A 25,794-nucleotide genomic window follows, 5' to 3' on the forward strand; every position below is an offset into this window, starting at 1 on the left:
TACATTTTTGCAAATCTCTTTAATGTCTAGCTTAATGGAAGATGGCTGGACCTTGGGCCGGGCACCGTGCTTACGCCTATGATCCCAGCACAAGGCGAGGCCGAGGTGGGAAGACTGCTTGAGGCCAAGAGTTCAAGACAAGCCTGGGCAACATAGCAAGACCTCTTCTCTACAAAAAAAAGAAAAAAGAATAATAGAAGAAGATGGTTGGACCTCACGGCTCCTTCTGCATTTGGTCTGTTGTAATATCACACATCAAGCAGCATCTGGAAATCTCCACCAGACAACAGAATGAAGTGAAAAAGACAGAAAATGTCTTGTTATGAAAATTTGTCCCAGCACACCCAAGAGACTCTCAGGGACCAGTTCTCAGGTCACATCGAGACCTTCTGGGTAAACTTATTTTATCTTCACTATGATGCTATGAGGTGAGTACTAGAATTAAAATATCCTCATTCTACAAGGGAGAAAACAAAGGCCCAGAGAGGTGGAGTTACTTGCCCAGAGTCACACAGCAGTAAGTGGCAGAGCTGAGGTTTCAACCCCACCATTTAGACTCTTTTTTTTTTTGAGACGGAGTCTTGCTCTGTCGCCCAGGCTGGAGTGCACTGGCCGGATATCAGCTCACTGCAAGCTCCGCCTCCTGGGTTCACGCCATTCTCCTGCCTCAGCCTCCTGAGTAGCTGGGACTACAGGCACCCGCCACCTCGCCTGGCTAGGTTTTTTTTTTTTTTTTTTGTATTTTTTTTAGTAAAGACAGGGTTTCACCCGGTTAGCCTGTATGGTCTCGATCTCCTGACCTCGTGATCCGCCCGTCTCGGCCTCCCAAAGTGCTGGGATTACAGGCTTGAGCCACCACGCCCGGCCAGACTCTTAACCTCAACAAAATCCATGCGTAGGCCAGGCGCGGTGGCTCACGCCTGTAATCCCGGCACTTTGGGAAGCTGAGGTGGGCAGATCACAACGAGGTCAGGAGTTCGAGACCAGCCTGACCAACATGGTGAAACCCCATCTCTACTAAAAATACAAAAACTAGCCAGGTGTGGTGGCATGCGCCTATAATCCCACCTACTCAGGAAGCTGAGGCAGGAGAACCACTTGAACCTGGGCAGTGGAGGTTGCAGTGAGCCGAGATCCTGCCACTGAACTCCAACCTGGGTGACGGAGCGAGACTCCATCTCAAAAAAGAAAAAGATCCATGTGTATGTGCAATCATAAATAAATACAGGCTTGGCGACATAGCTCACACCTATAATCCCAGCATTTTGGGAGGCTGAGGCAGGAGGATTGCTTGAAGCCAGGAGTTCAAGACCAGCCTAGACAACATAGCTAGACCCTCTCTCTACAAAACTTGTCTTTTTTTTTTTTTGACATGGAGTCCCACTCTCACCCAGGCTGGAGTTTAGTGGAGTGATCTCAGCTCACTGCAACCTCCGCCTCCCAGGTTCAAGCAATTCTCCAGCCTCAGCCTCCTGAGTAGCTGGGACTACAGATGCACTCCACCTTGTCCAGCTAATTTTTGTATTTTTAGTAGAGATGGGGTTTCACCATGTTGGCCAGGCTGGTCTTGAACTCCTGACCTCAGGTGATCCACCTGCCTTGGCCTCCCAAAGTGCTGGGATTACAGGCATGAGCCACTGCACCCAGCCAACAAAACTTTTTTTTTGAGACGGAGTCTCGCTCTGTCGCTCAGGCTGGAGTGCAGTGGAGCGATCTCGGCTCACTGCAAGCTCTGCCTCCCGGGTTCATGCCATTCTCCTGCCTCAGCCTCCTGAGTAGCTGGGACTACAGGCGCCCACCACCATGCCCGGCTAATTTTTTGTATTTTTAGTAGAGACAGGGTTTCACCATGTTAGCCAGGATGGTCTTGATCTCCTGACCTCGTGATCCTCCCGCCTCGGCCTCCCAAAGTGCTGGGATTACAGGCGTGAGCCACCGCGCCCGGCTTTCCAACAAAACATTTTTATTTTTTATTTATTTATTTTTTTTTTTTTTTGAGACGGAGTCTTGCTCTGTAGCCCGGGCTGGAGTGCAGTGGCCGGATCTCAGCTCACTGCAAGCTCCGCCTCCCGGGTTTGCGCCATTCTCCTGCCTCAGCCTCCGGAGTAGCTGGGACTACAGGCGCCCGCCACCTCGCCCGGCTAGTGTTTTTTTTTTTGTATTTTTAGTAGAGACAGGGTTTCACCGTGTTAGCCAGGATGGTCTCGATCTCCTGACCTCGTGATCCGCCCGTCTCGGCCTCCCAAAGTGCTGGGATTACAGGCTTAAGCCACCGCGCCCGGCCCAACAAAACATTTTTAAGAAATAGCTGGGTGTGGTGGTGTGTACCTGTAGTCCCAGCCACTTGGGAGGCTAGGTGGGAGAATCTCTTGAGCCTGGGAGTTCAAGGCTGTAGTGAGCAGTGATTGTGCAGCCTGGGTGACAGAGTGAGAAGACTGTGTCTCAAAAATAATTAACTAATGAATGGCACGAGTGCACCTCTCATGGCTGGCATAGCACCCACCCAGGCTGCACAGCCAGGAAGTGCTGTCAGGAGATAGGAGCCCATGATCTGAGCTTGAATCCTTGCCCTGAAACCCTAGCAAGTCTCTCTGGGGACAAATAGGGAACTATTGTCTGAGAGGCCACTATCACCAGGCTATATCACTTCCCCATGCTTCAGTTTCCCTAGTTGTAAAATGGGTCTAGTAACAGAGCCCATCTCAGAATCTTGCTATAAAATAAAGTATTAGGCTGGGCGCGGTGGCTCACACCTGTAATCCCAGCACTTAGGAGGCCAGGAGATCAAGACCATCCTGGCTATCACGATGAAACCCCATCTCTACTAAAAAACACAAAAAAATTAGCCGGGTATGGTGGCGGGCGCCTGTAGTCCCAGCTACTTGGGAGGCTGAGGCAGGAGAATGGCGTGAACCCAGGAGGTGGAGCTTGCAGTGAGCTGAGATCGCCACTGCACTCCAGCCTGGGTGACACAGTGAGACTGTCTCAAAAAAATAAATAAATAAATAAATAAATAAATAAATAAATAAATAAATAAAGTATTAGCAGAAAATAAGCACTCCCTAAGTGTTTTTTGTTTTTTTTGTTTTTTGTTTTTTTTTTTTTTAATTCTTTTTTTTGAGACGGAGTCTTGCTCTGTCACCCAGGCTGGAGTGCAGTGGCCGGATCTCGGCTCACAGCAAGCTCCGCCTCCCGGGTTCACGCCATTCTCCTGCCTTAGCCTCCCGAGTAACTGGGACTACAGGCGCCCGCCACCTCGCCCGGCTAGTTTTTTGTATTTTTTATTAGAGACGGGGTTTCACCATGTTAGCCAGGATGGTCTCGATCTCCTGACCTCGTGATCCGCCCGTCTCGGCCTCCCAAAGTGCTGGGATTACAGGCTTGATCCACCGCGCCCGGCCCCTAAGTGTTAACTATGAGGATCATGAATGAGTTTGTGTGTTCTTGCGAGCAAGTGCACAGGAGTGTTTGTGTGTGCCTCAGTTTCCCCATCTGCCCAACCAAAGGCCAGCATGTGCTCCCTGCAAGCCCCTGACTGTGTGCCTCTTCTAAGATCCCCTGCTCCATTTTCTTTTTCTTTTCTTCTTTTTTTTTTTTTTTTTTGAGACGGACTCTTTCTGTCGCCCAGGTTGGAGTGCAGTGGCGGGATCTCAGCTCACTGCAACCTCCGCCTCCCGGGTTCAAGTGATTTTCCTGCTTCAGCCTCCCGAGTAGCTGGGACTACAGGTGCCCACCACAACACCCGCCTATTTTTTGTATTTTTAGCAGAGACGGAGTTTCACCGTGTTGGCCAGGCTGGTCTTGAACTCCTGACCTCAGGTGATCCACCCGCCTTGGCCTCCCAAGGTGCTGGGATTACAGGTGTAAACCACCGCGCCCGGCCCCCAGCTCCATTTTCATTCCCCATGTTGAGGTCAATGTGGAGGCTTTTAGGTGCCTGGAGACCCCCATGCCAGGCAGCATCCTGAGAACAGGAAGTGGAGGCTGCATGTAGGGAACGAGCTAGGAGAAGTGTAGGACCTCCCAGCAGACTGAAGAAGGCCTGGCTTGGACACCTGGGTCCCTGTCTTCTGTGCGAGGTGCTACAACCCCTCAGTTCCCATTTATGATCTAATGGGGAGCTTGGATGTCAGGGTTCCCGTCCCTGCGGCGGGGGATGGAGATAAGACGCCAGGATCCTGGTCTCTGGAGCTCCTTAGAGGGCTGGATCCTGGTCCCTGACGAGGGAGGAGTATGTCCCCCTTGTAGGGCGGGTTGGGTTTGGATGCGAGGTCCCAGCCCTGTGTGGGGAGAGTGTGCTGACACCCAGGGTTCTCTCGCGGAAAGGGAGGGTCTCGAATTTGCATCCCTGGAGGGAGCACTGGTGTCTGAGTCTCCACTCGTACAGGGGGCTCGGGTGCAGGGTACCCGTCTTGTCCCGAGGGGCTTCTGGGGCACTAGCTGCCTCCTGAAGGGGTGTAGAGACAGTGCCCGGACTCCGGTGTTCCCCTCTTGGGGTGGGGAAGCTCCGATCCGAGGTTCTCATTCTGACCCCCGACGTTACCATGGGGCGAGGGAACTCGGACCCCAGGGTAGCTGGGCCCCCTACCAGGGAAAAGCGAGCGGGGCGGGTCCGGGGGCGGAGACGCGGCGGGCGGGGCTCCGGCAGACCCCGCCCCCGCCCGCCAGCGCTGGCCGCGCGTCTCCAAGTCTGCGAGGCCGAGGTGGGCGCCGAGAGCCAGGCGCCACAGCCCGCGCGTCTCGCTGCGCCCCGCGCGCCCCGGGGTCTATGGAGCGGCCCCTCCACGCCGCCCGGCCGGCCCCACGCCGCGCCCGGAGCTTGCTCTGCGGCCAAGTAACCGGACTGGCGGTCCTGCGGGTAGGGGAAGCTTGCAGGCTGGCAGGAGGGGGACTTCTGGGTCCCGGAGGAATGGGGGGCTGGAACTCCAGTGTCCTGGGGGCTACGGGGTCGGGACGAGGGTATCCCGAGGCTGGGGGAAGGGGCGCACGGGTGTTTGGGTCCTGGAGAAATCTGGGGCTGGGAGACCTGGACGCGGGGGTCTGGGGCATCTGGACACCTGGCTGGGAGGTTTGGGGGCGGCCTGGTACCAGCATTTAGGGGGTGTTCTGAGCGCCTGGTCCTGGAGGAATGAAGACCTAACTGCAAACGTTCCTGGTTCTAGGGCATCAGGAGACCAGGACACCTGGTCCCTGCGTGTCGGGTCAATCCTGGGGGCGTCCTGGGGCAGAAGCTGTGGCGGCTGCGTCTGGGGCTGGGGCTGGCGCGCCGGGGTCTTCAGGGAGGAAGTTGTGGTCGTGGGGCTGTGGCGGTCCGGACACCTGGCGCCACCCCGAGAGGCTGGGGGTGATCCCTGGGCAGGACACAGGATGGGGGTCCCTGCCCTCTGCCCCCTGCCTCCTTAGCCCAGCCAGGGAAACAGACTGCAGATTCGCGGAGTCCAGACTCCGGTGATGGGCTTGGGGGGCGGGTCCCCGGGGCAGAGGGCTCCGGGGGCTGGAGCGGTGCGTACCTGGCCCGGGAGGCGCCCGCCCCCCGCCCGGCTTGGGCATGCTTGGCACGCAGCGCGCGGGCCGGTTCGATCCGTATGCGCGCCGCGTGCGCCCATTGGTATGCGGGAGCCGGCCCGGCGCGGGCGTGAGGCGGGCGCGCTGGCGGGCGGCGCGGGGGAGGCGGCGGCGGGGCACGTCCTCACCCGGAGCGCCAGCCCCGGGCCGGCTAGGGTGGGAGCTGCGGCCTCTGGACCGAGGCCTCCAGGGAGGGGAAACTGAGGCACCATCCAGCCCCCGTCCCCAGCTCCTTGCTGGGACCCTGAGCCCCGCACGGATCTCAGTTTCCCTAGGTCTCCCGAGGGCACTGAGCGCTGCCTCTGACCCCCTCCTGCTGCAGGAGACTCGGGACTCGGAGCCCGCCTGAGCAAGCCCCCCGGAGATGGCGGCCCCCTATCCCGGCAGTGGCGGCGGAAGCGAGGTCAAATGCGTGGGAGGCCGCGGCGCCAGCGTCCCGTGGGACTTTCTACCCGGGCTGATGGTCAAGGCGCCGTCCGGACCATGGTGAGCAAAGCCCCGCCCTCCTGGCCGCGGCCCCGCCCCCGGGGAGGCGTCCCCGGGACCAATTCACACCCGATGTTCTGTCTCCATGCCAAGGGGCAGTTCACACCCAGCTCCCTGCCCCGCCCCTTGGGGCTGGGTCTTACCTTGAGTTAACTACCGTCCTGAGCCCGCTCTCCTGCGTTCAGCTTCTAGTCCCGGTCCTCGGAATTCACGCCCAACATCTTTAATCTCTCGCCCTTCCTCCTCCTTCCCCCAAGAATTGACACTCGAGGTTCTGTCCCTGGGCCGAAGTGTAGAATCCACACTCCGGTCTGCTCCCACCTGCAGAGGTGTAGAATCCACTCCCAATGTCCGGTCCCGTTCCCAAGGCCCCGGGAGGCGGGGCTCGCCCCCAGTTCCCACGCCCCTGAGCCCCGGGACCCCGCAGACACCTCCTCCGCGCCGCCCGCCCAGCCTGCAGGCGCAGCGCAAGGAGAAGTCCCGGAACGCGGCGCGCTCGCGGCGCGGGAAAGAGAACCTGGAGTTCTTCGAGCTGGCCAAGCTTCTCCCGCTGCCCGGCGCCATCTCGAGCCAGCTGGACAAGGCTTCCATCGTGCGCCTCAGCGTCACCTACCTCCGCCTGCGCCGGTTCGCCGCGCTGGGGGCGCCCCCCTGGGGGCTGAGAGCCGCGGGGCCGCCAGCTGGCCTCGGTGAGTGCGCATGCGCGGTGCAAGGGTCCCAGGGCCCCGGTGGCCAAGTCACTGCAGCCCGGGTCTGAGCTGCGGATCTGCCCTCTCCCAGATGCTTGTCTCTGGAGTCAGCCAGGACTTTTGCGTGCCCCTATCAGGTGGCTTCTGCTCTTCAAGCCTCAGTTTATTAAACTGTCAAATGGGCGCCAGAGGTTGGGAAGATTTCGTGAATTCTGCCCTAAACAAGGTCCTGGCAGTGCTAGGGGTCACTGGTAAATGCTATTCCTGTATTTTATTAGGAGAGAGGAATCATTATTACAACCAAAGAGACTCCCAGCTGCATGAGCGGGACAGAGGAGACCCACCCTGACTTGGGACGCCCACTCGCTAATGGGCGAGAGACCCTGGAGCCAGACCTGAGGGGCCCCAGAGGGGACGCAAGGACTGTACAGTCTGGGCCCCCAGTTGGAGGAGCAAGAGGGAGATAGTGTGATGTGGCGGATGAGATGGGGAACTTCGGGAAGATGCCCCATGTTGCTGTCGCCGCGCAGCCACCCCCCAGATTTGCCACCCCGGGCAGGTCGCCTCACTTCTCTGTGCCTTAATGTGAAGTGGGACAAACGGTCCAACCTCCCCCAGGGGGCTGAGCAGAGAATCAACCAGGTCATATTTGCAAAGTCCCTGGAAGTGCCTAGCTCAGAGCAAGCCACCGCTATGCTGCCAATGCTGTTAGCAGCAGTGACCTGCAGGGCTGCTGGAGGGGTTCGGGGCGTGGAGGAGGGGGCGGTGGGGGCTGCCGCTTTTGGAGCATTTCCTGCCTGTCTGGCACTTTTCTGAGCGCTGGGATCCAGCAGGAGAAACAAACTAGACAGAAGTCCCTGCCCCGGAGCGGCTGGCATCCTAGTGGCCAAGGCACAATAAAGAAATAGGCAAAGTAGTATAATCTAGAATATGTAAAAATATAAACTCTGTAAGATACAGATAAATATCTAAGTTTATTATTATTACTCAGACTTTATTATTGAGACATAGAAGTGTTGTTATGTTGTTATTATTACTTCTATTTTATGTGTTTGTTACAGCTTTGCGGTTATGAGGATAAGGTGTGAGTGGTGTTTATCTGAAGTCTCAGGGCACCCCAGGCTACCCCTGTCCCCACCCCTCCAGGAGAAGAGGGTGTCCTTAGGGTGGGGTTGGAGGGGCTCCAATTCCCCTCCTGCCCCGTCCCAGGGGAAGAGGGGGGAGAGAAAATAGCATTGATTAAGCTCGCAATAAATCACCATTTAAATTTAAATAATCCGGCTTCCCAGGCGGTAATTAGGCGAATTGACTGGCGCGGAGAGAATGCGGCATTAGCGCCGCTGATTACTGTCATTACCGCGAACAACATGTGCGCCGGCGGGGGATAAACATCTTGTCTATTGTCCCCGAGCTGGAGGGGGGGAAGGCGGGGGCTAAGAGAGCCCCGGCGGCGTCCAGCCCCCCATTACCTGGATGGGCATTCCGGGGCTCAGAGGCATCAGGGGCTGGCTGAGGTCACAGCACTGACGTGGCACAGCATGGACTTAATCGACCCCATTTGGGCCACGGTGCCAAGTGGAAGTAGGGTCAGGACAGTGTGGGGGTGCTTGGTACTGCGTGGACTCCTATAGTCCCAAAATTGGGAAATCGGGGATCAGGGGCATTTCTAGCTCTACAGAGTCCCTAACAAGAGGCCAAGCACCTGCTTCCATAGTTCAGAGGAGGAGCTGAGGACAGCGTTTTAGCTGAAGCCACAGAGCAGAGCAGTCGGTCACACTCTCTGAAGGGGAGGGGACTCCCATGCCCTCCTCAGTAATAAGCTGGGCACCATGGCTCACATCCGTAATCCCAGCACTTTGGGGCGCCAAGGTGGGAGGATCGCTTTAGGCCAGGAGTTCGAGACCAGCCAGGGCAACATAGCAAAACCCTGGGCAATATAACAAAACCCTGTCCCTCCAAAAATAAAAATACTGGCCGAGTGAGCGCAGTGGCTCACGCCTGTAATCCCAGCACTTTGGGAGGCCAAGGCGGGCAGATCACGAGGTCAGGAGTTCGAGACCATCCTGGCCAACATGGTAAAACCCCGTCTCTACTAAAATACAAAGAATTAGCTGGGCACGGTGGCATGTGCCTGTAGTCCCCGCTACTCAGTAGGCTGAGGCAGGGGAATTGCTTGAACCCAGGAGGCGAAGATTGCAGTGAGCCGAGATCGCGCCACTGCACTCCAGACTGGTGACAGAGCAAGATTCTGTCTCAAAAAATATATAAAATAAAAATAAATAAATAAATAAATAAATAAATAAATAAATAAGTCAGGTTTGGTGGCGCCCGCCTGTGGTCCCTGATACTGAAGAGGCTGAGGTGGGAGGATTGCTTGAGCTGAGGAGGTTGAGGCTGCAGTGAGTCGTGATCGGGCCACTGCACTCCAGCCTGGGCAACAGAGCAAGACCCAGTACCTAAAATAATAACAACAATAGTGATCATATAGAATGTATGCATCAGACCCTGTGATAAGCCCTGTATACAAAATAACTCTTTTTCAGAGGGAGGCACTATCATGGTTCCCAAGTTACAGATGTGTTTGCCCAAAGTCACACAGCTGGGATTCAAACCCAGATGACCTGGCCCCAACCTCTCAACCATCATATGTGGTCTGTAGGTCTACAGGAATGGGTTCTAGGTCTCTGCCTCGCTAAGCCTCAGTCCACCATCTGCGAAATGGGACAACAGATGTTTGAGTCTAGCCCTGAGCGTCTGAGTCTGGAGAGGAGACAGCCTAAATCTCACGTCAGCATCCCCCATTCCTTTTTTTTTTTTTTTTTTTAACGCAGTTTTGTTCTTGTTGCCCAGGCTGGAGTGCAGTGGTACAACCTCTGCCTCCAGGGTTCAAGCAATTCTCCTGACTCAACCTCCTGAATAGCTAGGATTACAGGTGCCCGCCACCACGCCCAGCTAATTTTTTGTATTTTTAGTAGAGGGGGGGTTTCACCATGTTGGCCAGGCTGGTCTCGAACTCCTAACCTCCTTATCCTCCCAAAGTGCTGGGATTGCAGGCATGAGCCACCGCGCCCGGCTTTTACGGCCTTCTTTCTTCCCATAGCACTTATTGTCATCTGACACTCTGTATTTATCTTGTTATTTTGTGTCATTCACTAACAGCCCCTTGGTTGCTGAGCCTGGAATAGCATCTGGGACACAATGAGGGCTTACTAAATTGTTGAGTGACTGTGGCAGTTGAGGGAAGGAGGGGTGACATCTTTATTTATTTATTTATTTATTTATTTATTTATTTATAGACGGAGTTTCACTCTTGTTGCCCAGACTGGAGTACAATGGTATGACCTCGGCTCACCGCAACCTCCACCTCCTGGGTTCAAGTGATTCTCCTGCTTCAGCCTCCCTAGTAGCTGCGATTACAGGCATGTGCCACCACGCCCGGCTAGTTTTGTATTTTTAGTAGAGACGGGGTTTCTCCATGTTGGTCAGACTGGTCTCGAACTCCCGACCTCAGGTGATCCACCCGCCCCAGCCTCCCGAAGTGCTGGGATTACAGGCATGAGCCACCGCGCCTGGCCCTTTTTAAATTTTTTTGAGACAGGGTCTTGCTCTGTCGCCCAGGCTGGAATGCAGTGGTACTATCTTGGTTCACTGCAGCCTCTGCCTGCTGGGCTCAAGAGAGCCTCCCACTTCAGCCTTCCAAGTAGCCAGGACTACAGGCACATGCCACCACGCCTAGCTACTTTTTGCATTTTTTATAGAGACGAGGTCTTACCATGTTGCCCAAGCTGGTCTCACATTCCTGGGATCAAATGATTTGCCAACCTTGGCCTCCCAAAGTGTTGGGATTACAGGTATGAGCCACTGTGCCCAGCCAGCGGGTGACTTCTTAGCTCACAGGTCAGGCACAGCCTCGCTGAGGAAGTAACTTTTTTTTTTTTTTTTGAGATAGAGTCTTGCTCTGTCACCCAGGCCGGAGTGCAGTGGTGCAATCTCGGCTCACTGCAAAACCTCCACTTCCCAGGTTCAAGTGATTCGCCTGCCTCAGTCTCCCAAGTAGCTGGGTTACAAGCACACGCCACCATGCCCAGCTAATTTTTGTATTTTTAGTAGAGACAGGGTTTCACCATGTTGGCCAGGCTGGTCTTGAACTCCTGACCTCAGGTGATGCACCCACCTCAGCCTCCCAGAGTGCTGGGATTACAGGTGTAAGCCACTGGGCCCAGCCAAGGAAGTAATCCTTGAGCTGAGGCTCCAAAGAGGTGTGGGAGCAGCTGTGAGAAAAGCTGGAAGAGAGTGGCTCAGCAGAGGGAACAGAAGGGGCAAAGGCCCTGAAGCAGGCAGGGATCAGCTTGCTGGGTGCAGAGCCTCATGCACAGTGGTAGGGGTTTGGATGTTACCCGCAGTGAGAGGGGAGTCACGGAGGTGGTGAGGGCGGAAGTAGGAGCCCAGTGAGGATGAGGGTGTGGTGGGCAGCTAGACTGGGCTGGGGCCATGGGTGGTGGGACACAGGTGACATGGTCAGGTCCAACCCCTGAGACTTGCTTAAAATGCATGTGGGTGTGAGAGACACAGAGGGCGGCCTCCAAGAAACCACCAGAAAAGGCAAGGTGCCCTGATGTTATCTGTAGTCATACTGAAAAGAAAAGCACCTGTAAAAGCACTCAGCTCACACCTGTAATCCCAGCACTTTGTGAGGCCGAGGTGGATGGATCATCTGAGGTCAGGAGTTCGAGACAAGCCTGACCAATATGGTGAAACCCCGTCTCAACTAAAAATACAAAAATTAGCCATCTGTGGTGGTGGGCACCTGTAATCCCAGCTACTTGGGAGGCTGAGGCAGGAGAATCGCTGGAACCTGGAGGCAGAGATTTTGGTGAGCTGAGATCGCGCCACTGCACTGCAGCCTGGGTGTCAGAGCTAGACTCCGTCTCAAAAAAAAAAAAAAAGAGAATGGTGAATGGTGGCATGACTCCCAGTATTAGGCACCTACTGTATGCACTAGCCTATTCAGCTCTATCACTGTAGACCAGTTTTACAGATGAGGCTGAGGAAAGTAAAGGCAGAGGTGACCCGGCACTGCCCCACCCCATGGTGCTCACCCCCATGCAGCCCTCAGACCTGCAGCGCTTTGACGATGGGGCATGTGAAGGACCCCTCTCCCCGACTTCCCTGGGTGATGAAGCCCCAGCCTCTTCTCTCCAGGACCCAGGGTCAACACATCCCCTCAGGGCAGTTGAGAAGGGCAGGTGACAGGGGAGACCTGGGAACCTGGAAGAGGTCTTGGCTTCTGCCCTTTGCCCCTGGTCCCCCCTCTCCACCCAGTTTCCCACTCTCTCTGCCCCTGGGTCCCCCTCTCTCTGCCCCTGCGTCTCCCCCACCAACTCTGCCACCAGGTCCTCCCTCTCTCTCCCACCAGGTCCCCCCCTCTCTGTCCCTGGGTCCCCCTCTGTCTGCCTCTGGTCTCCCATCTCTCTGCCCCTGTGTCCCCCTCTCTCTGTCCCTGGGCCCCCCTCTGTCTGCCCCTGGTCTCCCATCTCTCTGCCCCTGTGTCCCCCCTCTCTGTCCCTGGGCCCCTCTGTCTGCCCCTGGTCTCCCGTCTCTCTGCTCCTCATGCTCCCTTTCTGTGCAGGAGATGAGGACACTGAGCAGGCTCTGATAAGAACCACAGCAAGTGTTTGTTAAATGGATGAGCGATGTTTGGGTTCTGGGCATGGGAGGGCGGATGTGGAAGTGCTGAAAAGTCTCCTGCTGAATGTGGGGGACAGGGGAGTGGGGACATTTTGAGGGGAGAGGGAAAGGAGGAAACAGTGGGAGGCACCGGGGAGTTGGTGGGATCGGGAGGTGGAGGCTGGGGGTAAAAAGACACATCAGTCAGTGATCAGAAGGAGTCTCTGGGGGTCCCCTTCACAGGGCACTGGACCCGTGTATGGGAAAGAGCAGGTCCCCAAGCCCCCCCCAGCACAGCCCCCAGTCCCGCCGTGCCCGTTAATGTTGTTAATTGCAGCGGTTCAGTCTGACCCAGGCTGATCCTGGGAGAGGGAAAATGAAGGAATTAGCAAAAATGACAGGGGAAAATTGCGACAATTAGCAGGCAGCATTGTTCCTGCCTGTCACCCGGCTGGTTCCGAGCTGTATCTTGAGGGAGGGGGTCCCCGTCACCCCCCCCAGCCCCCCAGTAATTGTTCCTGGAGCTCCAGGCGGAGGTGGAGGCAGGGAGGAACAGCCAGGAGGGTGTGGGGTACTCCCAGGAGGAGGAAGCTCAGCCCAGACACTAGGGGGCTGGGGATGCAGGGGCTGCGCGCCCATGGGGGAGGGGCGGGGTTTTGCCGCCTGGTGTTTTGATGGTCGGATAATAACAATAGTAATCACACTATTAATACCAGTCCCGGCTCTGTGCCGCAGCATCTGCTTCTGCCAGGCCCCAGCCAGGCCCTTTCTGTCTGTTAAGTGGACTGAATGTGTGACCAGCCTGGGAAGTCACCGCTCCTGGCAAACCTGCTTGACAGAGGAGGACACTGAGGCACAGGGAGACAGAGAGGCTGGTCCCAGGGCACACAACCGGGGAGGGGAAGTGCTGGGGCCTGACAGGAGACCTGGTCCCTTAGCCCCATGAGAAGCAGGCACTTGGCTGGACGCGGTGGCTCACGCCTGTAATCCCAGCACTTTGGGAGGCCGAGGCGGGCGGATCACGAGGTCAGGAGGTCAAGACCATCCTGGCTAACACGGTGAAACCCCGTCTCTACTGAAAATACAAAAAATTAGCCAGGTGTGGTGGTGGGCACCTGTAATCCCAGCTACTCGGGAGGCTGAGGCAGGAGAATGGTGTGAACCCGGGAGGCAGAGCTTGCAGTGAGCCGAGATTGCGCCACTGCACTCCAGCCTGGGCGACAGAGTGAGACTCCGTCTCAAAAAAAAAAAAAAAAGGAGAGAGAATTCTATGTTAACTTATTGAGAAGCCACCAAATTGTTTTCCATGGGGGCTGTACAATTTTACATTCCCACCAGCAATGTACAAAGGTTCCAGTTTCACCACATCCTTACCAATACTTACTTTCTGTGTTTTTTTGTTTTGGTTTGGTTTGGTTTGTTTTTTGAGATGGAGTCTCGCTCTGTCGCCCGGGCTGGTGTGCAGTGGCATAATCTCAACTCACCTCCTGGGTTCCAGGGATTCTTCTGCCTCAGCCTCCTGACTAGCTGGGATTACAGGTGCATGCCACCACGCCCAGATAATTTTTGTATTTTTAGTAGAGTTAAGGTTTCACCATGTTGGCCAGGCTGGTCTCAAACTCTTGACCTTGTGATCTGCCCACCTTGGCCTCCCAAAGTGCTGGGATTACAGGCGTGAGCCACTGCGCCTGGCCACTATCTTGTTGATGCTAGCCATCCTAGCGGGTGTGGAGTGGTGTCTCATTGTGGTTTTGATTTTCATTTTCATAATGACTAATGTTGAGTATCTTTTCATGTGCTTATTGGCCATTTGTATATCATCTTTGGAGAAATATCTATTTAAGTCCTTTGCCCATTTTTAAAAATATATTTTTTGTAGAGATGAGGTCTCACTGTGTTGCCCAGGCTGGTCTCGATCTCTTGGGCTCAAGCAATCCTCCCACTTCAGCCTCCCAAAATGCTGAGATCACAGGTATGAGCCACTATGCCTGGCCCTTTGCCTTTTTTTTTTTTCCAAGACGGAGTCTCACTCTGTCACCCAGGCTGCAGTGCAATGGCCGTAACTCAGCTCATTGCAACCTCCGCCTCCTGGGTTCAGGTGATTTATCCTGCCTCGGCCTCCCGAGTAGGTGGGATTACAGGCACCCGCCATCATGCCCGGCTAATTTTTGTAGCAAATTTTTGGGGTTTCATCATTGCGGTTTCGTAGAGAAATTTTGGGGTTTCATCATATTGGCCAGGCTGGTCTCGAACTCCTGACCTCAGGGGATCCACCCACTTCGGCCTCCCAGAGCGTCGGGATTACAGGCATGAGCCACCGCACCGGGCCCCTTAGCCCATTTTTGAATTGTCTTTTTGTTGTTGAGTTGTAAAGTCTCTATCTCCTTCTATTCCTTTATATCCCTCTGTCTCTGTCTCTCAGTCTCCTCTCTGCCTCCTTCTCATCCTTCAGGTCTGAGCTCAAATGTTCCCTCCTTCAACAGCCCTTACCCCATTACTGTCCATTTTGTACCACCTATTTCATTCTCCATAACACTGGCCACAAAAGGTAATTCTGTATTTGTTAGTTTCTTTCTTTTTGTCTTTTTTTTTTTTTTTTTTTTTAAGAGATGGAGTTTCACTTTGTTGCCCAGGTTGCAGTGCAGTGGCATGATCTCGACTCACTGCAACCTCCGCCTCCCAGGTTCAAGCGATCCTCCCACCTAGGCTCCTGAGTAGCTGGAATTACAGGCCCACGCCACGACATCCAGCTAATTTTTTTGTGTTTTTAGTAGGGACAGGTTTCACCATGTTGGCCAGGCTGGTCTCAAACTCCTGACCTCAAGTGATCTGTCTGCCTCGGCCTCCCAAAGTGCTTGCATTACAGGCATGAGCCACCTCGCCCAGGCTGTTGGTTTCTTTTCTTTCTTTCTTTTTTTTGAGACAGAGTCTAGCACTGTCGTCCAGGCTGGAGTGCAGTGGCGTGATCTCGGCTCAATGCAACCTCTGCCTCCCAGGTTCAAGCAATTCTCCTGCCTCAACCTCCCAAGTAGCTGAGACTACAGGCGCCCACCTCCACACCCGGATAATTTTTTTTATTTTTAGTAGAAACGGGGTTTCACCATATTGGCCAGGCTGGTCTCGAACCCCTGACCTTGTGATCCACCCGCCTCGGCCTCCCAAAGTGCTGGAATTACAGGTGTGAGCCACCTCACCAGTCTGTTGGTTTCTTATTTATTGATTTTTATGGGATCCCTAAGCAGAGATGTTAGTTTCTTCCTTGCTGTTCAACTGTCTCTGGTCTGAGAGCCCAGTAGGAGTGCGGGGGTTGCTGGGCTGTCCTGGTCGCCATTGCACGCCCAGCAATGCCTAGTGCAGGACCATAGGGAGAGTAGATATTCAGGGAGTTTTTGTGAATGAATGGGTGGACGAATGAATGAGTCCCTCTGTGCACCCCCTGGCCCGTCTGTCTCTTTGAGTCAGTCTGTCACTCACTGTCGCACCCACCTGTGTCCCACGCCCCAGGTCTCTCCCCCATGGGTGCCCCGATACCCCAAGATGTCTACAGGCCTTAGGGGAAGAGAGGGAGGTTTGTAGACTGGCTCCCGGGGGACCTGCCCTGGGCAGGGTCAGCCAGACTAACAGGCTTCATCCTTCCATCTGCCCCCAGGCCCAGGCCGCCGCGGCCCCGCAGCGCTGGTCTCCGAAGTCTTCGAGCAGCACCTGGGAGGTCACATCTTGCAGGTGAGTGAGGCCCCTTCCCTCCCTGCTGCTCCTTGCCGCCACCTAGCGGCCGACTCTGGAGAACAGCAGCCTCTTCAGCATCCATCCATGGTTGGGGGAACCTGGACTGGGAAGCCGAATGCTCAAGATCCCCCCCATTCCCTGCGCCTTCCGAGGACCACTGAAGCCCCCTCCCCACCAGAACAGTCCACCTCAGGCGGAGACCCAGGTTTCAGAACCTCTTACCACTTGGTGGCTGGACAGAGGGACAACAGGTCCACCCTTCCCCCTGCCTGTCTCTCCCGGCTCTAGTCCCTGGATGGCTTTGTGTTCGCCTTGAACCAGGAAGGAAAATTCCTCTACATCTCAGAGACAGTCTCCATCTATCTGGGTCTCTCACAGGTAAGGGACCCCCAGTGGGCCTGGATTGGCTCAGCCACCATCTCCCTTGCCAGGCCCATGCATGCCCTTCCTCTCTCCTGGCCTCACCACTGCAGCAAGAAAAATGGACTGGATCTCTGTGGTCCCCAAAGTGTGTTCCTTGGCAACCCACATGGCACCCAACACGGTTCATCCTCGAAGGCAGAGAAGGGCCAATTTTTGTTTTTATTTTTTAATTTTTTTTATTTTTTTGAGATGGAGTTTTGCTCTTGTTGCCCAAGCTGGAGTGCAGTGGCGCGATCTCGGCTCAGTACAACCTCCACCTCCCAGGTTCAAACAATTCTCCTGCCTCAGCCTCCCGAGTAGCTGGGACTATAGGCACATGCCACCACACCTGGCTAACTTTTTGTAATTTTAGTAGAGACGGGGTTTTACCATGTTAGCCAGGATAGTCTAGATCTCCTGATCTCGTGATCCACCCGCCTCGGCCTCCCAAAGTGCTAGGATTACAGCATGAGCCACTGTGCCCGGCTCAGGAGGGCTGTTAAAGTAACAGGTAGATCTGAGGAAAGCAGGTTCGCCGAAAGATCAGTTTGCCAATTACTGGCGGGCCAGATGCACCATATTTGCCAACACTTGTTTCCTCTTAACAATTTTAAAGGTTTACAGGCCCAGCACACCGGCTCATGCCTGTAATCCCAACACTTTGGGAGGCTGAGGCAGGAGGATCACTTGAGGCCAGGAATTCAAAACCAGCCTGGGCAACACAGTGAGACATCCCACCACTACCACCCCCTCCATCTCTACAAAAAAACTTAGAAATTAGGCAGGCATGGTGGCACACTGTTGTCCTAGCTACTCAGGAGGTTAAGATGGGAGGATTGCTTGAGCCCACGGGGTCAAGGCTGCAGTGAGCCGTGATGGAGCCACTATACTCCAACCTGGACAATAAAGTGAGGCTCTGCCTTTAAAAAAGAAAAAGAAAAAGAAAAGAAAAAGGTTTAGAGTAATTAGTATTGGAAGGGATTGAGGTATTGAGGTTTACCAGCTTTGGAAGGTTTTTGTGGTGTTCTGGTTGATCGGCTTGCATTTCTGTCTTTATCTCAAGCTCTTGTTTTCACCCCAGCTCCTGCAGTTGGAGGCTAATGAGTAAGTAAAAGAAGGGCAGATGGCCGGGCATAGTGGCTCACGCCCATAATCCCAGCACTTTGGGAGGCCGAGGCGGGTGAATCACCTGAGGTTGGGAGTTCAAGACCAGCCTGACCAACATGGAGAAACCCCATCTCTCTACTAAAAAAAAATAAATACAAAATTAGCCAGGTGTGGTGGTGGACACCTGTAACCCCAGCTACTTGGGAGGCTGAGGCAGGATAATCACTTGAACCCGGGAAGTAAAGGTTGCAGTGAGCCAAGATCGTGCCATTGCACTCCAGCCTGGACAACAAGAACGAAACTCCATCTCAAAAAAAAAAAAAAAAAAAAAAAAAAAGCGGGGGCGGGGGGAAGGGCAGGAAGACCTACTGAAAGCCCCATCCTTGGAGCACTGGCATCTCACGGCACCTTAAGCTTTGCTGGTCCCTCCAATACAAATTGCTATCAACTTTGATCATTTTTACAAAGATTTTTTGCAAATAGGAAATTTGGGAAATTCAGTGCATTGGCAACTTGTGAGCGGCCTTTCAGTGAGATTTCCGGAGGAGGAAAACACCAAAAGGAGGGGAATTTGGACAAGAGGACGGGAGGGAGGAAGAGTGGAGGAAAGGCTTGGCCAGGTGTGGTGGGTCACACCTGTAATCCCAGCACTTTGGGAGGCAAAGGTGGGCAGATCACCTGAGGTCAGGAGTTTGAGACCAGCCTGGGCAACATGGTGAAACCCGGTCTCTACTAAATATACAAAATTAGCCGGGTGCAATGGCAGATGCCTATAGTCCCAGCTACTCTGGAGGCTGAAGCAGGAGAATCATTTGAACCCAGGAGGCAGAGGTTGCAGTGAGCCAAGATTGCCCCATTGCATTCCAGCCTGGGCAACAAGAGCAAAACTCTGTCTCAAAAACAAAACAAAACAAAAAGGCCGGGCACGGTGGCTCACGCCCATAATCCCAGCACTTTGGGAAGCCGAGGCAACAAGCACTCCAGCCTGGGCAACAAGAGCGAAACTCCATCAAAAAAAAAAAAAAAAAAAAAAAAAAGCAGAAGTAGAAGTAAAGGCTTGAAGCTGTTGGAGCAGGTGTGGGGGAGGATTTAATGAGGGGGAGGAGCCCAGAGGGATAAGAGACTGAGGGAAGCATGTGATCCCCAAGCTGAGGGGCAATAGGAGTCATGGCAGCCATGGTGGTCAGGTAAGTAACTTGCAGAGGCATCTTTGAACTGTAGGTCAGAAGACCAGTGAGGACACAAGGGCAGAAACACAGTGGGGAGAAGATGGGGGCCTGGATCAAGGGAGGCAGGGAGAGAAGGGGACTGCTGGGAGAGAGATTTATGAGGTAGAATTGAATGTAAAAGTGTTTGATTGAAAAGCTCTAACTCTTTAAGAGCTTAAAACCCACTCCCCTGTTTGTATCTTGAATCTCATATCTGCTGGGATACCCAGTGATTCATGCCAGGGCACAGTTGTTTGCTGTGTGGGGGTGGCAGTGAGTAAGCAGGAGTTGGGTAAACGGAGGCTCTGACACCTCCCACCCATGCCCCACTCCCACACACAGCCCCTTAATAGAGTGGGTGGGGAAAAATCCTTACTAATCACCAGATATGAAGCGAGAAGAGTCTAAGTTGGTATCTTCCGTTTGAAAGGTAATTTTTTTTTTTTTCTTAAAAAAACGCACTGGCATGAAGCGCACCTGGATGCAGGCAAATGAGGCGAGGCTGAGCCCAGCGGGCGGGCGAGTTACTGCGCGCGCACCTCACCCGCCCCCTGCATTCACCTCTTTCGCCGGCAGGTGGAGATGACGGGCAGCAGCGTCTTCGACTACATTCACCCTGGGGACCACTCGGAGGTGCTGGAGCAACTGGGGCTGCGGACCCCGACCCCAGGCCCCCCAACCCCGCCCTCCGTCTCCTCCTCTTCCTCCTCCTCTTCCTCTTCGCTTGCGGATACCCCCGAGATCGGTAATTCTAAGGGCTCCCAAATAATGAAGTCTGAGGGTAGATCGGGGGACGCCCGCTGTACTGTATCCAGCCATGCCGCGTTTATACAAAAAGCACTGAAGTTAGAACTGTGTAGAACTAATCTTTGCAAAAGGAATCGGAGTATAAATTGAGGCGGTGAGACTTGGCTCCTTAAGCTTGCCAAGCTCACAAAGATTTGAGCTACAGAAAGACCCCCCTGGCTGCTGAAAGAAGTTGGGAGAGGCTTAGGTAAATAACAAGGCAGGCTTATAGGGAATGTACACTGGGCTGTGCCTTTAAATACATAATCACATTACATAACTACATTAGGGCCAGGTGCGGCGGCTTGCGCCTGTAACCCCAGCACTTCGGGAGGCCCAGCAGGGCGGATCCCTTGAGCTCAGTTGGAGACCAGCCTGGGCAACTTAGTGAAACCCTATCTCTACAAAAATTACGAAAAAGGCCAGGCGTGCTGGCGCACACCTGTGACCCCAGCACTTTGGGAGGCCGAGGCGGGTGGATCACCTGAAGTCAGGAGTTCGAGACCAGCCTGGCCTGCATAGTGAAACCCCATCTCTACTAAAAAAAAAAAAAAAAAAAAAAAAAATTAGCTGGGTATGGTGGCACGTGTCTGTAGTCTCAGCTACTCGGGAGGCTGAGGCAGGAGAGTCACTTGAACTCAGGAGATGGAGGTTGCAGTGAGCAGAGATTGTGGCACTGCACTCTAGCCTGGGCAAGTCCAAGACTCTGTCTCCAAAAAAACAACAAAAAGAAGAAAAAAAAAAACAGCTGGGCATGATGACATATGCCAGTGGTCCCAGCTACTTGGGAGGTGACAGGATGGCTTGAGCCTTGGGGACAGAGGTTGCAGTGAGGAGATCACATCACTGACGCCAGCCTGGGTGACAGAATCAGTGTCTCAAAACAAACAAACGCTGGGTGCGGTGGCTCACACCTGTAATCCCAGCACTTTGGGAGGCTGAGGCGGGTGGATCACCTGAGGCCGGGAGTTTGAGATCAGCCTGGCCAGCACGGTGAAACCCCGTCTCTACTAAAAATACAAAAATTAGTTGGGCATGGTGGCGGGCGCCTGTAATTCCAACTACTCAGGAAGCTGAGGCAGGAGAATCTCTTGAACCCAGGAGGCGGAAGTTGCAGTAAGCCGAGATCACGCCACTGCACTCCGAGCAAGACTCCGACTCAAAAAAAAAAAAAAAAAAGGCATTAAATCTTAAGCACAGCCCCACAATGCAGGAACTGTTATCTCCATTTTACAGCAGAAAACTGAGGCACAGCGCAGAGAGGTTAAGTTAATTGCCCCAGGTCACACAGCTATAAGTGATTGAGTTGGATTCCAGCCCAGGTCTGTCTGTTCCGGGGTCAGCAAGCCTAACCCTTCTCTCCAGTGGAAATTTCCACTCCCACTGTGTATGGGAGGGAGGGTGCTGCAGATTACCCTGCCAGCTCTTTTTAGCTCTGAGATGTTGGGGGCCTATGAGGCTAACTATCCTGTAAATAGGATTTTCCAATCTTGGGTTTGCTTAACACCAAAAACATCTGAGACATCAGCTGTGCTTGCAAGCGTGGGGCGATGTCTGCGACACGTGCAGGCTGTTGGGGAGCGGGGCTGTGTTCGTACCTGAGTTTGAGGCACAGGGTCATCTGTGAGTATATTTTTAGGACTGTTTTGTGGGGGTTACAGAAGGATCTGCATTTGTGAGTCTTATTTGTTGCTATTCCCCAATCCCCTGTTCTGGGCCAGCCCCTGTCCTGGTGACACAGTAGTGACCATGACAGCTCCAGCCCCCCCCCCACCTGGGACTCCCAGTCCTGTGAGGGGAGACCGACCTGTCCTCAGACAGTGACAACCCAGATGGGGCAGGGCTGGGATAGGGGAACCCAGAGGGGATGGCTGACCCAGCCTGGGGGTCAGGGAGGGCTTCCTGGAGGAGAAGTCTCTGCTGAGACCTGGAGGATGGGGCTTGAGAGGTGGGCTTTCTTCTAAAGGCCCTAGGGAGCTATGGCAGGTTCAGAGCAAGGGAGGGTCGGGGCGGGTTTGAGCATTAGAAAGACGTGGATGGGGCCAGGCGCGGTGGCTCACACCTGTAATCCCAGCACTTTGGGAGTCTGAGGCAGGCAGATCACGAGGTCAAGAGATCGAGACCATCCTGGCCAACATGCCAAAACCCCATCTCTATTAAAAATACAAAAACTAGCTGGGTGTGATGGCACACGCCTGTAATCCCAACTACTCGGGAGGCTGAGACAGGAGAACTGCTTGAACTGAGGAGACGGAAGTTGCAGTGAGCTGAGATCGTGTCACTGTACTCTAGCCTGGCAAGAGTGATACTCAGTCTCAAAAAAAAAAGATGCGGATGGCTGCCACATAGGGGAGCCCATATACTGTTCCCATGAGCTTGCAAAGTCATCAGGCATGCTTCTGAGTGCGGCTGTGGTCTGGTGGGCATCTTGTGTCTATGTCCGGCTGGCTCTGCAAGGGTCAGGGTGGCCTGTGTGTTTCCTCTTCAGGACCCCATAACCTTCCTTCGCTCTCTGTCCCAGAGGCCAGCCTCACCAAGGTGCCCCCCTCCTCCCTGGTCCAGGAGCGCTCCTTCTTTGTCCGCATGAAATCCACGCTCACCAAAAGGGGGCTGCACGTCAAGGCCTCGGGGTACAAGGTGGGTGTGAGGAGTCAGGCTCCTGTATTCCAGCCAGCCATGTCCCCTGACTGAGGGTGACCGAGGGAACCAGGCTGTTGGCTTCACTGGCTGCAGGTGGCTTAGGGAACTGGGTCTGGGAATGGGGTTGGGGGGGTCACACAGTGCCCAGCACTGTGGGGGACAGCGGGAACCCAGCCCAGTGATGGTCCTCTTGCCACCACCTGTCCGCCTTGCTCCTCCAACCATGCCCACCACCAGCAGGTCATCCACGTGACTGGACGCCTTCGGGCCCACGCCCTGGGCCTTGTGGCCCTCGGGCACACGTTGCCCCCGGCCCCCCTGGCTGAGCTGCCACTCCACGGACACATGATCGTCTTCCGTCTCAGCCTGGGTCTCACCATCCTTGCCTGTGAGAGCAGGTACCGGGGTTGGGGGCTGTGGCGGGTGGATCGGGGTCACAATGGAGATCTGGGGGTACATGGGAAGTCAGAGGGAGTGCTGGGTCTGCAGGGTACGGCACTGGGGAACCATGGGAGGCAGGACAGCAGTGGAGGGACAGGGTGATGGAGAGAAGGGAGGGAAGGCAGGGGACCAGGGCGGAGGCCTGGCCCAGGGGTGCCTTTGGGGATGGAAGCAGGGCTGTGTCTTGGGTCCAGGCCCTCCTTCTGGGGCTGCAGAGCTTGGCCTATCTCAGCCCATTTCTCTGGCCTCTCATCTGCCATCCATTTCCTCTCCTGCACTCCACCGTGGAGACAAATGAAGAGCTGAAATAGCCCCATGCTCTGAGGCCTCCAGGGTGCCTAGGGCCTTGCCACTTAGCATCTGCCTGTATGCTCGCAGCTACCCCGGGAGAGACACTGTTTTGTAGTCTCACTCTGTCACACAGGCTGGAGTGCAGTGACATGATCTCAGCTCACTGCAACCTCCACCTCCCAGGTTCAAGTGATTCTCCTGCCTCAGCCTCTCAAGTAGCTGGGATTATAGGCGTGCACCACCACAACCAGCTAATTTTTGTATTTTTAGTAGAGACAGCGTTTTACCATCTTAGGCAGGATGGTCTCGAACTCCTGAGCTCAAGTGATCCGCATGCCTCAGCCTCCCAAAGTGCTGGGATTACAGGTGTGACCCACCACGCCCACCAACACTGTTATTGCACCCATTTTACAGCAAGGGTTTGAACCCCAGGTGACTCTGGCGCCAACTCTGCCTCTCCCCCCACCCCATGGTCTTGGACTCCTCCCCTCTTCTCTGTCACCCCCCAGAGTCAGCGACCACATGGACCTGGGGCCCTCAGAGCTGGTGGGCCGCAGCTGCTACCAGTTCGTCCATGGACAGGACGCCACCAGGATCCGCCAGAGCCATGTGGACTGTGAGACCCACCTCCACCCACCATGCCTGCCTACCACCCCCCAGACCCGAGTACCCCACTCCCTGGTCCCTGGAAGTCCTTCTGCAGGGCTGCCCACAGTGCCTCCTGCTGCACCTACAGCTCCAGGGACTGCATTTAGCAATGGAAGAGCAGCAAGGAGACTGAGCGATGTCTCAGGATGTTGGGGGGGGTGTGTCAGCGGGGCTGTGGGGTCTCCAAAACACCCAAGACGCCTCACTGCTGGGCTACCTCTCAGTCTCTCTGACTCTTCCTCTCTCTCTCTGTGCTTTCACCTTTATCTCTTCTTCCCACTGTCTCCCTGCCCACTCCCCTGCTCTCTCTCACTCCGCCTGTCTCCTCCTATCCACCTGTCTCTCTCTGTCTCGTCCCTGTCCCCACCCCACCCCTTCCCGTCTCTCCCACCCCTGGGCTGGGCCCAGTGCTGGACAAGGGTCAGGTGATGACCGGTTACTACCGTTGGCTGCGGCGCGCCGGGGGCTTCGTGTGGCTGCAATCCGTGGCCACGGTGGCCGGGAGCGGGAAGAGCCCCGGGGAGCACCATGTGCTTTGGGTCAGCCACGTGCTCAGGTGAGGGCTGTGCCCACCCCTCCTACAGGGGACTCGGGGCCCTGCTGTCTCTCCCCACCTCCGGTGAGGGTGCTTCGGAGAGGGCTTCTAGAATGGGACAAGCCCTCTGCAGATAGGAAGAGGAAGGAGGGGGAAGATGGTGAGAGCAGAGGCCCAGAGTGGAACGGTCTTGCTGGCAGGAGACAGAGGAATCACCAGGGGGGAGGGGGACAGTATCTTTGAGGAAGGCAGGGGCAGGCTCACAGCCTCCTTAGGCTCAGGTGAAGGGTCTGAACTCTTGACTCTGGGGCACTGGGGAGCCATGGCAGGCTCTTACCAGGGGAGGCCCACAAAGCAGAGCAACTAATGGAAAGAAGCAGCGAGGGGTGTTCCAAGCAGAGAAAGGGTTCCAAGCAACAGCCTGACCCTAAAGGTAATGCTTGGGGTGGGAGTAGAAAGCAGTGAGAAACCAGCCTGAAGATGATGGCCTGGCCTTTTGGTGCAGGGGCACTGGGGAGCCATAGAAAGCTTTAGAGCTGGAGAGGATCATTGTCAAATCTGCTTTTTAGAAAGACTGCTCTAGACCGGATATGGTGGCTCGTGCCTGTAATCCCAACAATTTGGGAGGCTGAGGCAGGTAGTTTGCCTGAGCCCAGCAGTTGAAGACCAGCCTGGGCAACAAAGTGAGGTCCCATCTCTATAAAAAAAAATTTTTTTTTTTAAATTGGCCAGTTACAGTGGCATGCACCTGTGGTCCCAGCTACTCCAGAGGCTGAGGTGGGAGGATCACCTGAGCCCAGGAGGTCCAGGCTGCAGTGAGCTGTGACCATGCCACTGCACGCCAGCCTGGGCAACAAAGTGAGACCCTGTCTCAAAAAAAAAAAAAAAGAAAGGAAAAAACACCCTTCTAGGCCAGGTGCAGCGGCTCACGCCTGGAATCCCAGCACTTTGGGAGACCAAGGCGGGTGGATCACGAGGTCAGGAGTTCAAGACCAGCCTGGTCAAGATGGTGAAACCTTGTCTCCACTAAAAATAAAGAAAATTAGCCGGGTGTGGTGGCGGGCGCCTGTAATCCCAGCTACTCAGGAGGCTGAGGCAGGAGAATTACTTGAACCGGGGAGGCGGAAGTTGCAGTGAGCCAAGTTCATGCCACTGCACTCCAGCCTGGGCGACAGAGTGAGACTCCGATTAAAAAAAAGAAAAAAAAAAAAAACCTTCTAGGTGCCATGAAGGAGGCACTGAGGGACAAGATGGGCGCTGGAGGACCAGGGCAGAGGCTGGGGCCAGTCCTGGGAAGTGCCCGACTCTATGGGGGAGGAGAGCGTCTTCTCCCCAGGTCTCTGGCTTTGCTGAGCCCGGATTTGGGCTCCTGAGAGGAACAGCAGGTTTGAAAGGGAGATGCAGACATCAGCTAGGCATGAGGTGCCAGAGGACACACAGGTGACATCCAGTTGGCCACTGGCTATCCAGGTCTGGCCTTAGGAGCGAGGGCCACGCCAGGCTAGGAATCAACCTGGAGTTTAGGGATCTGGTGATGAGCCCTGTAAATGCCTCAGGATGGGGATCCACCTTTACCCATAGGGGTGTCCACACTTACTGCCAC

General features: G+C 54.9%; 1 protein-coding gene across 7 annotated transcripts in view; it reads left to right on the top strand.

The window, feature by feature from the left end:
• Positions 1–25,794, top strand: part of NPAS1 (neuronal PAS domain protein 1) — a 35,866-nt gene that overhangs the window by 7,207 nt on the left and 2,865 nt on the right. For 2 of the 7 annotated variants that reach the window (XM_077980601.1, XM_077980600.1), the window contains exons 2-11: positions 31–428; positions 5,888–6,051; positions 6,505–6,740; positions 16,057–16,130; positions 16,422–16,511; positions 19,427–19,595; positions 22,158–22,273; positions 22,517–22,674; positions 23,518–23,624; positions 24,065–24,212. In XM_077980601.1, coding sequence (XP_077836727.1) covers positions 5,930–6,051; positions 6,505–6,740; positions 16,057–16,130; positions 16,422–16,511; positions 19,427–19,595; positions 22,158–22,273; positions 22,517–22,674; positions 23,518–23,624; positions 24,065–24,212 — 1,220 coding nt within the window. In that variant the 5' untranslated portion in view covers positions 31–428; positions 5,888–5,929. Of the gene's footprint in view, positions 1–30; positions 429–4,649; positions 4,859–5,887; positions 6,052–6,504; positions 6,741–16,056; positions 16,131–16,421; positions 16,512–19,426; positions 19,596–22,124; positions 22,274–22,513; positions 22,675–23,517; positions 23,625–24,064; positions 24,213–25,794 lie in introns of those variants that run through there. The other 5 variants (XM_077980599.1, XM_077980598.1, XM_001112801.4 and 2 more) reach the window with 4 other exon arrangements.

The sequence above is a fragment of the Macaca mulatta genome, chromosome 19 (assembly GCF_049350105.2).
Source record: "Macaca mulatta isolate MMU2019108-1 chromosome 19, T2T-MMU8v2.0, whole genome shotgun sequence".
NCBI classification, from domain to species: Eukaryota; Metazoa; Chordata; class Mammalia; order Primates; family Cercopithecidae; genus Macaca; species Macaca mulatta.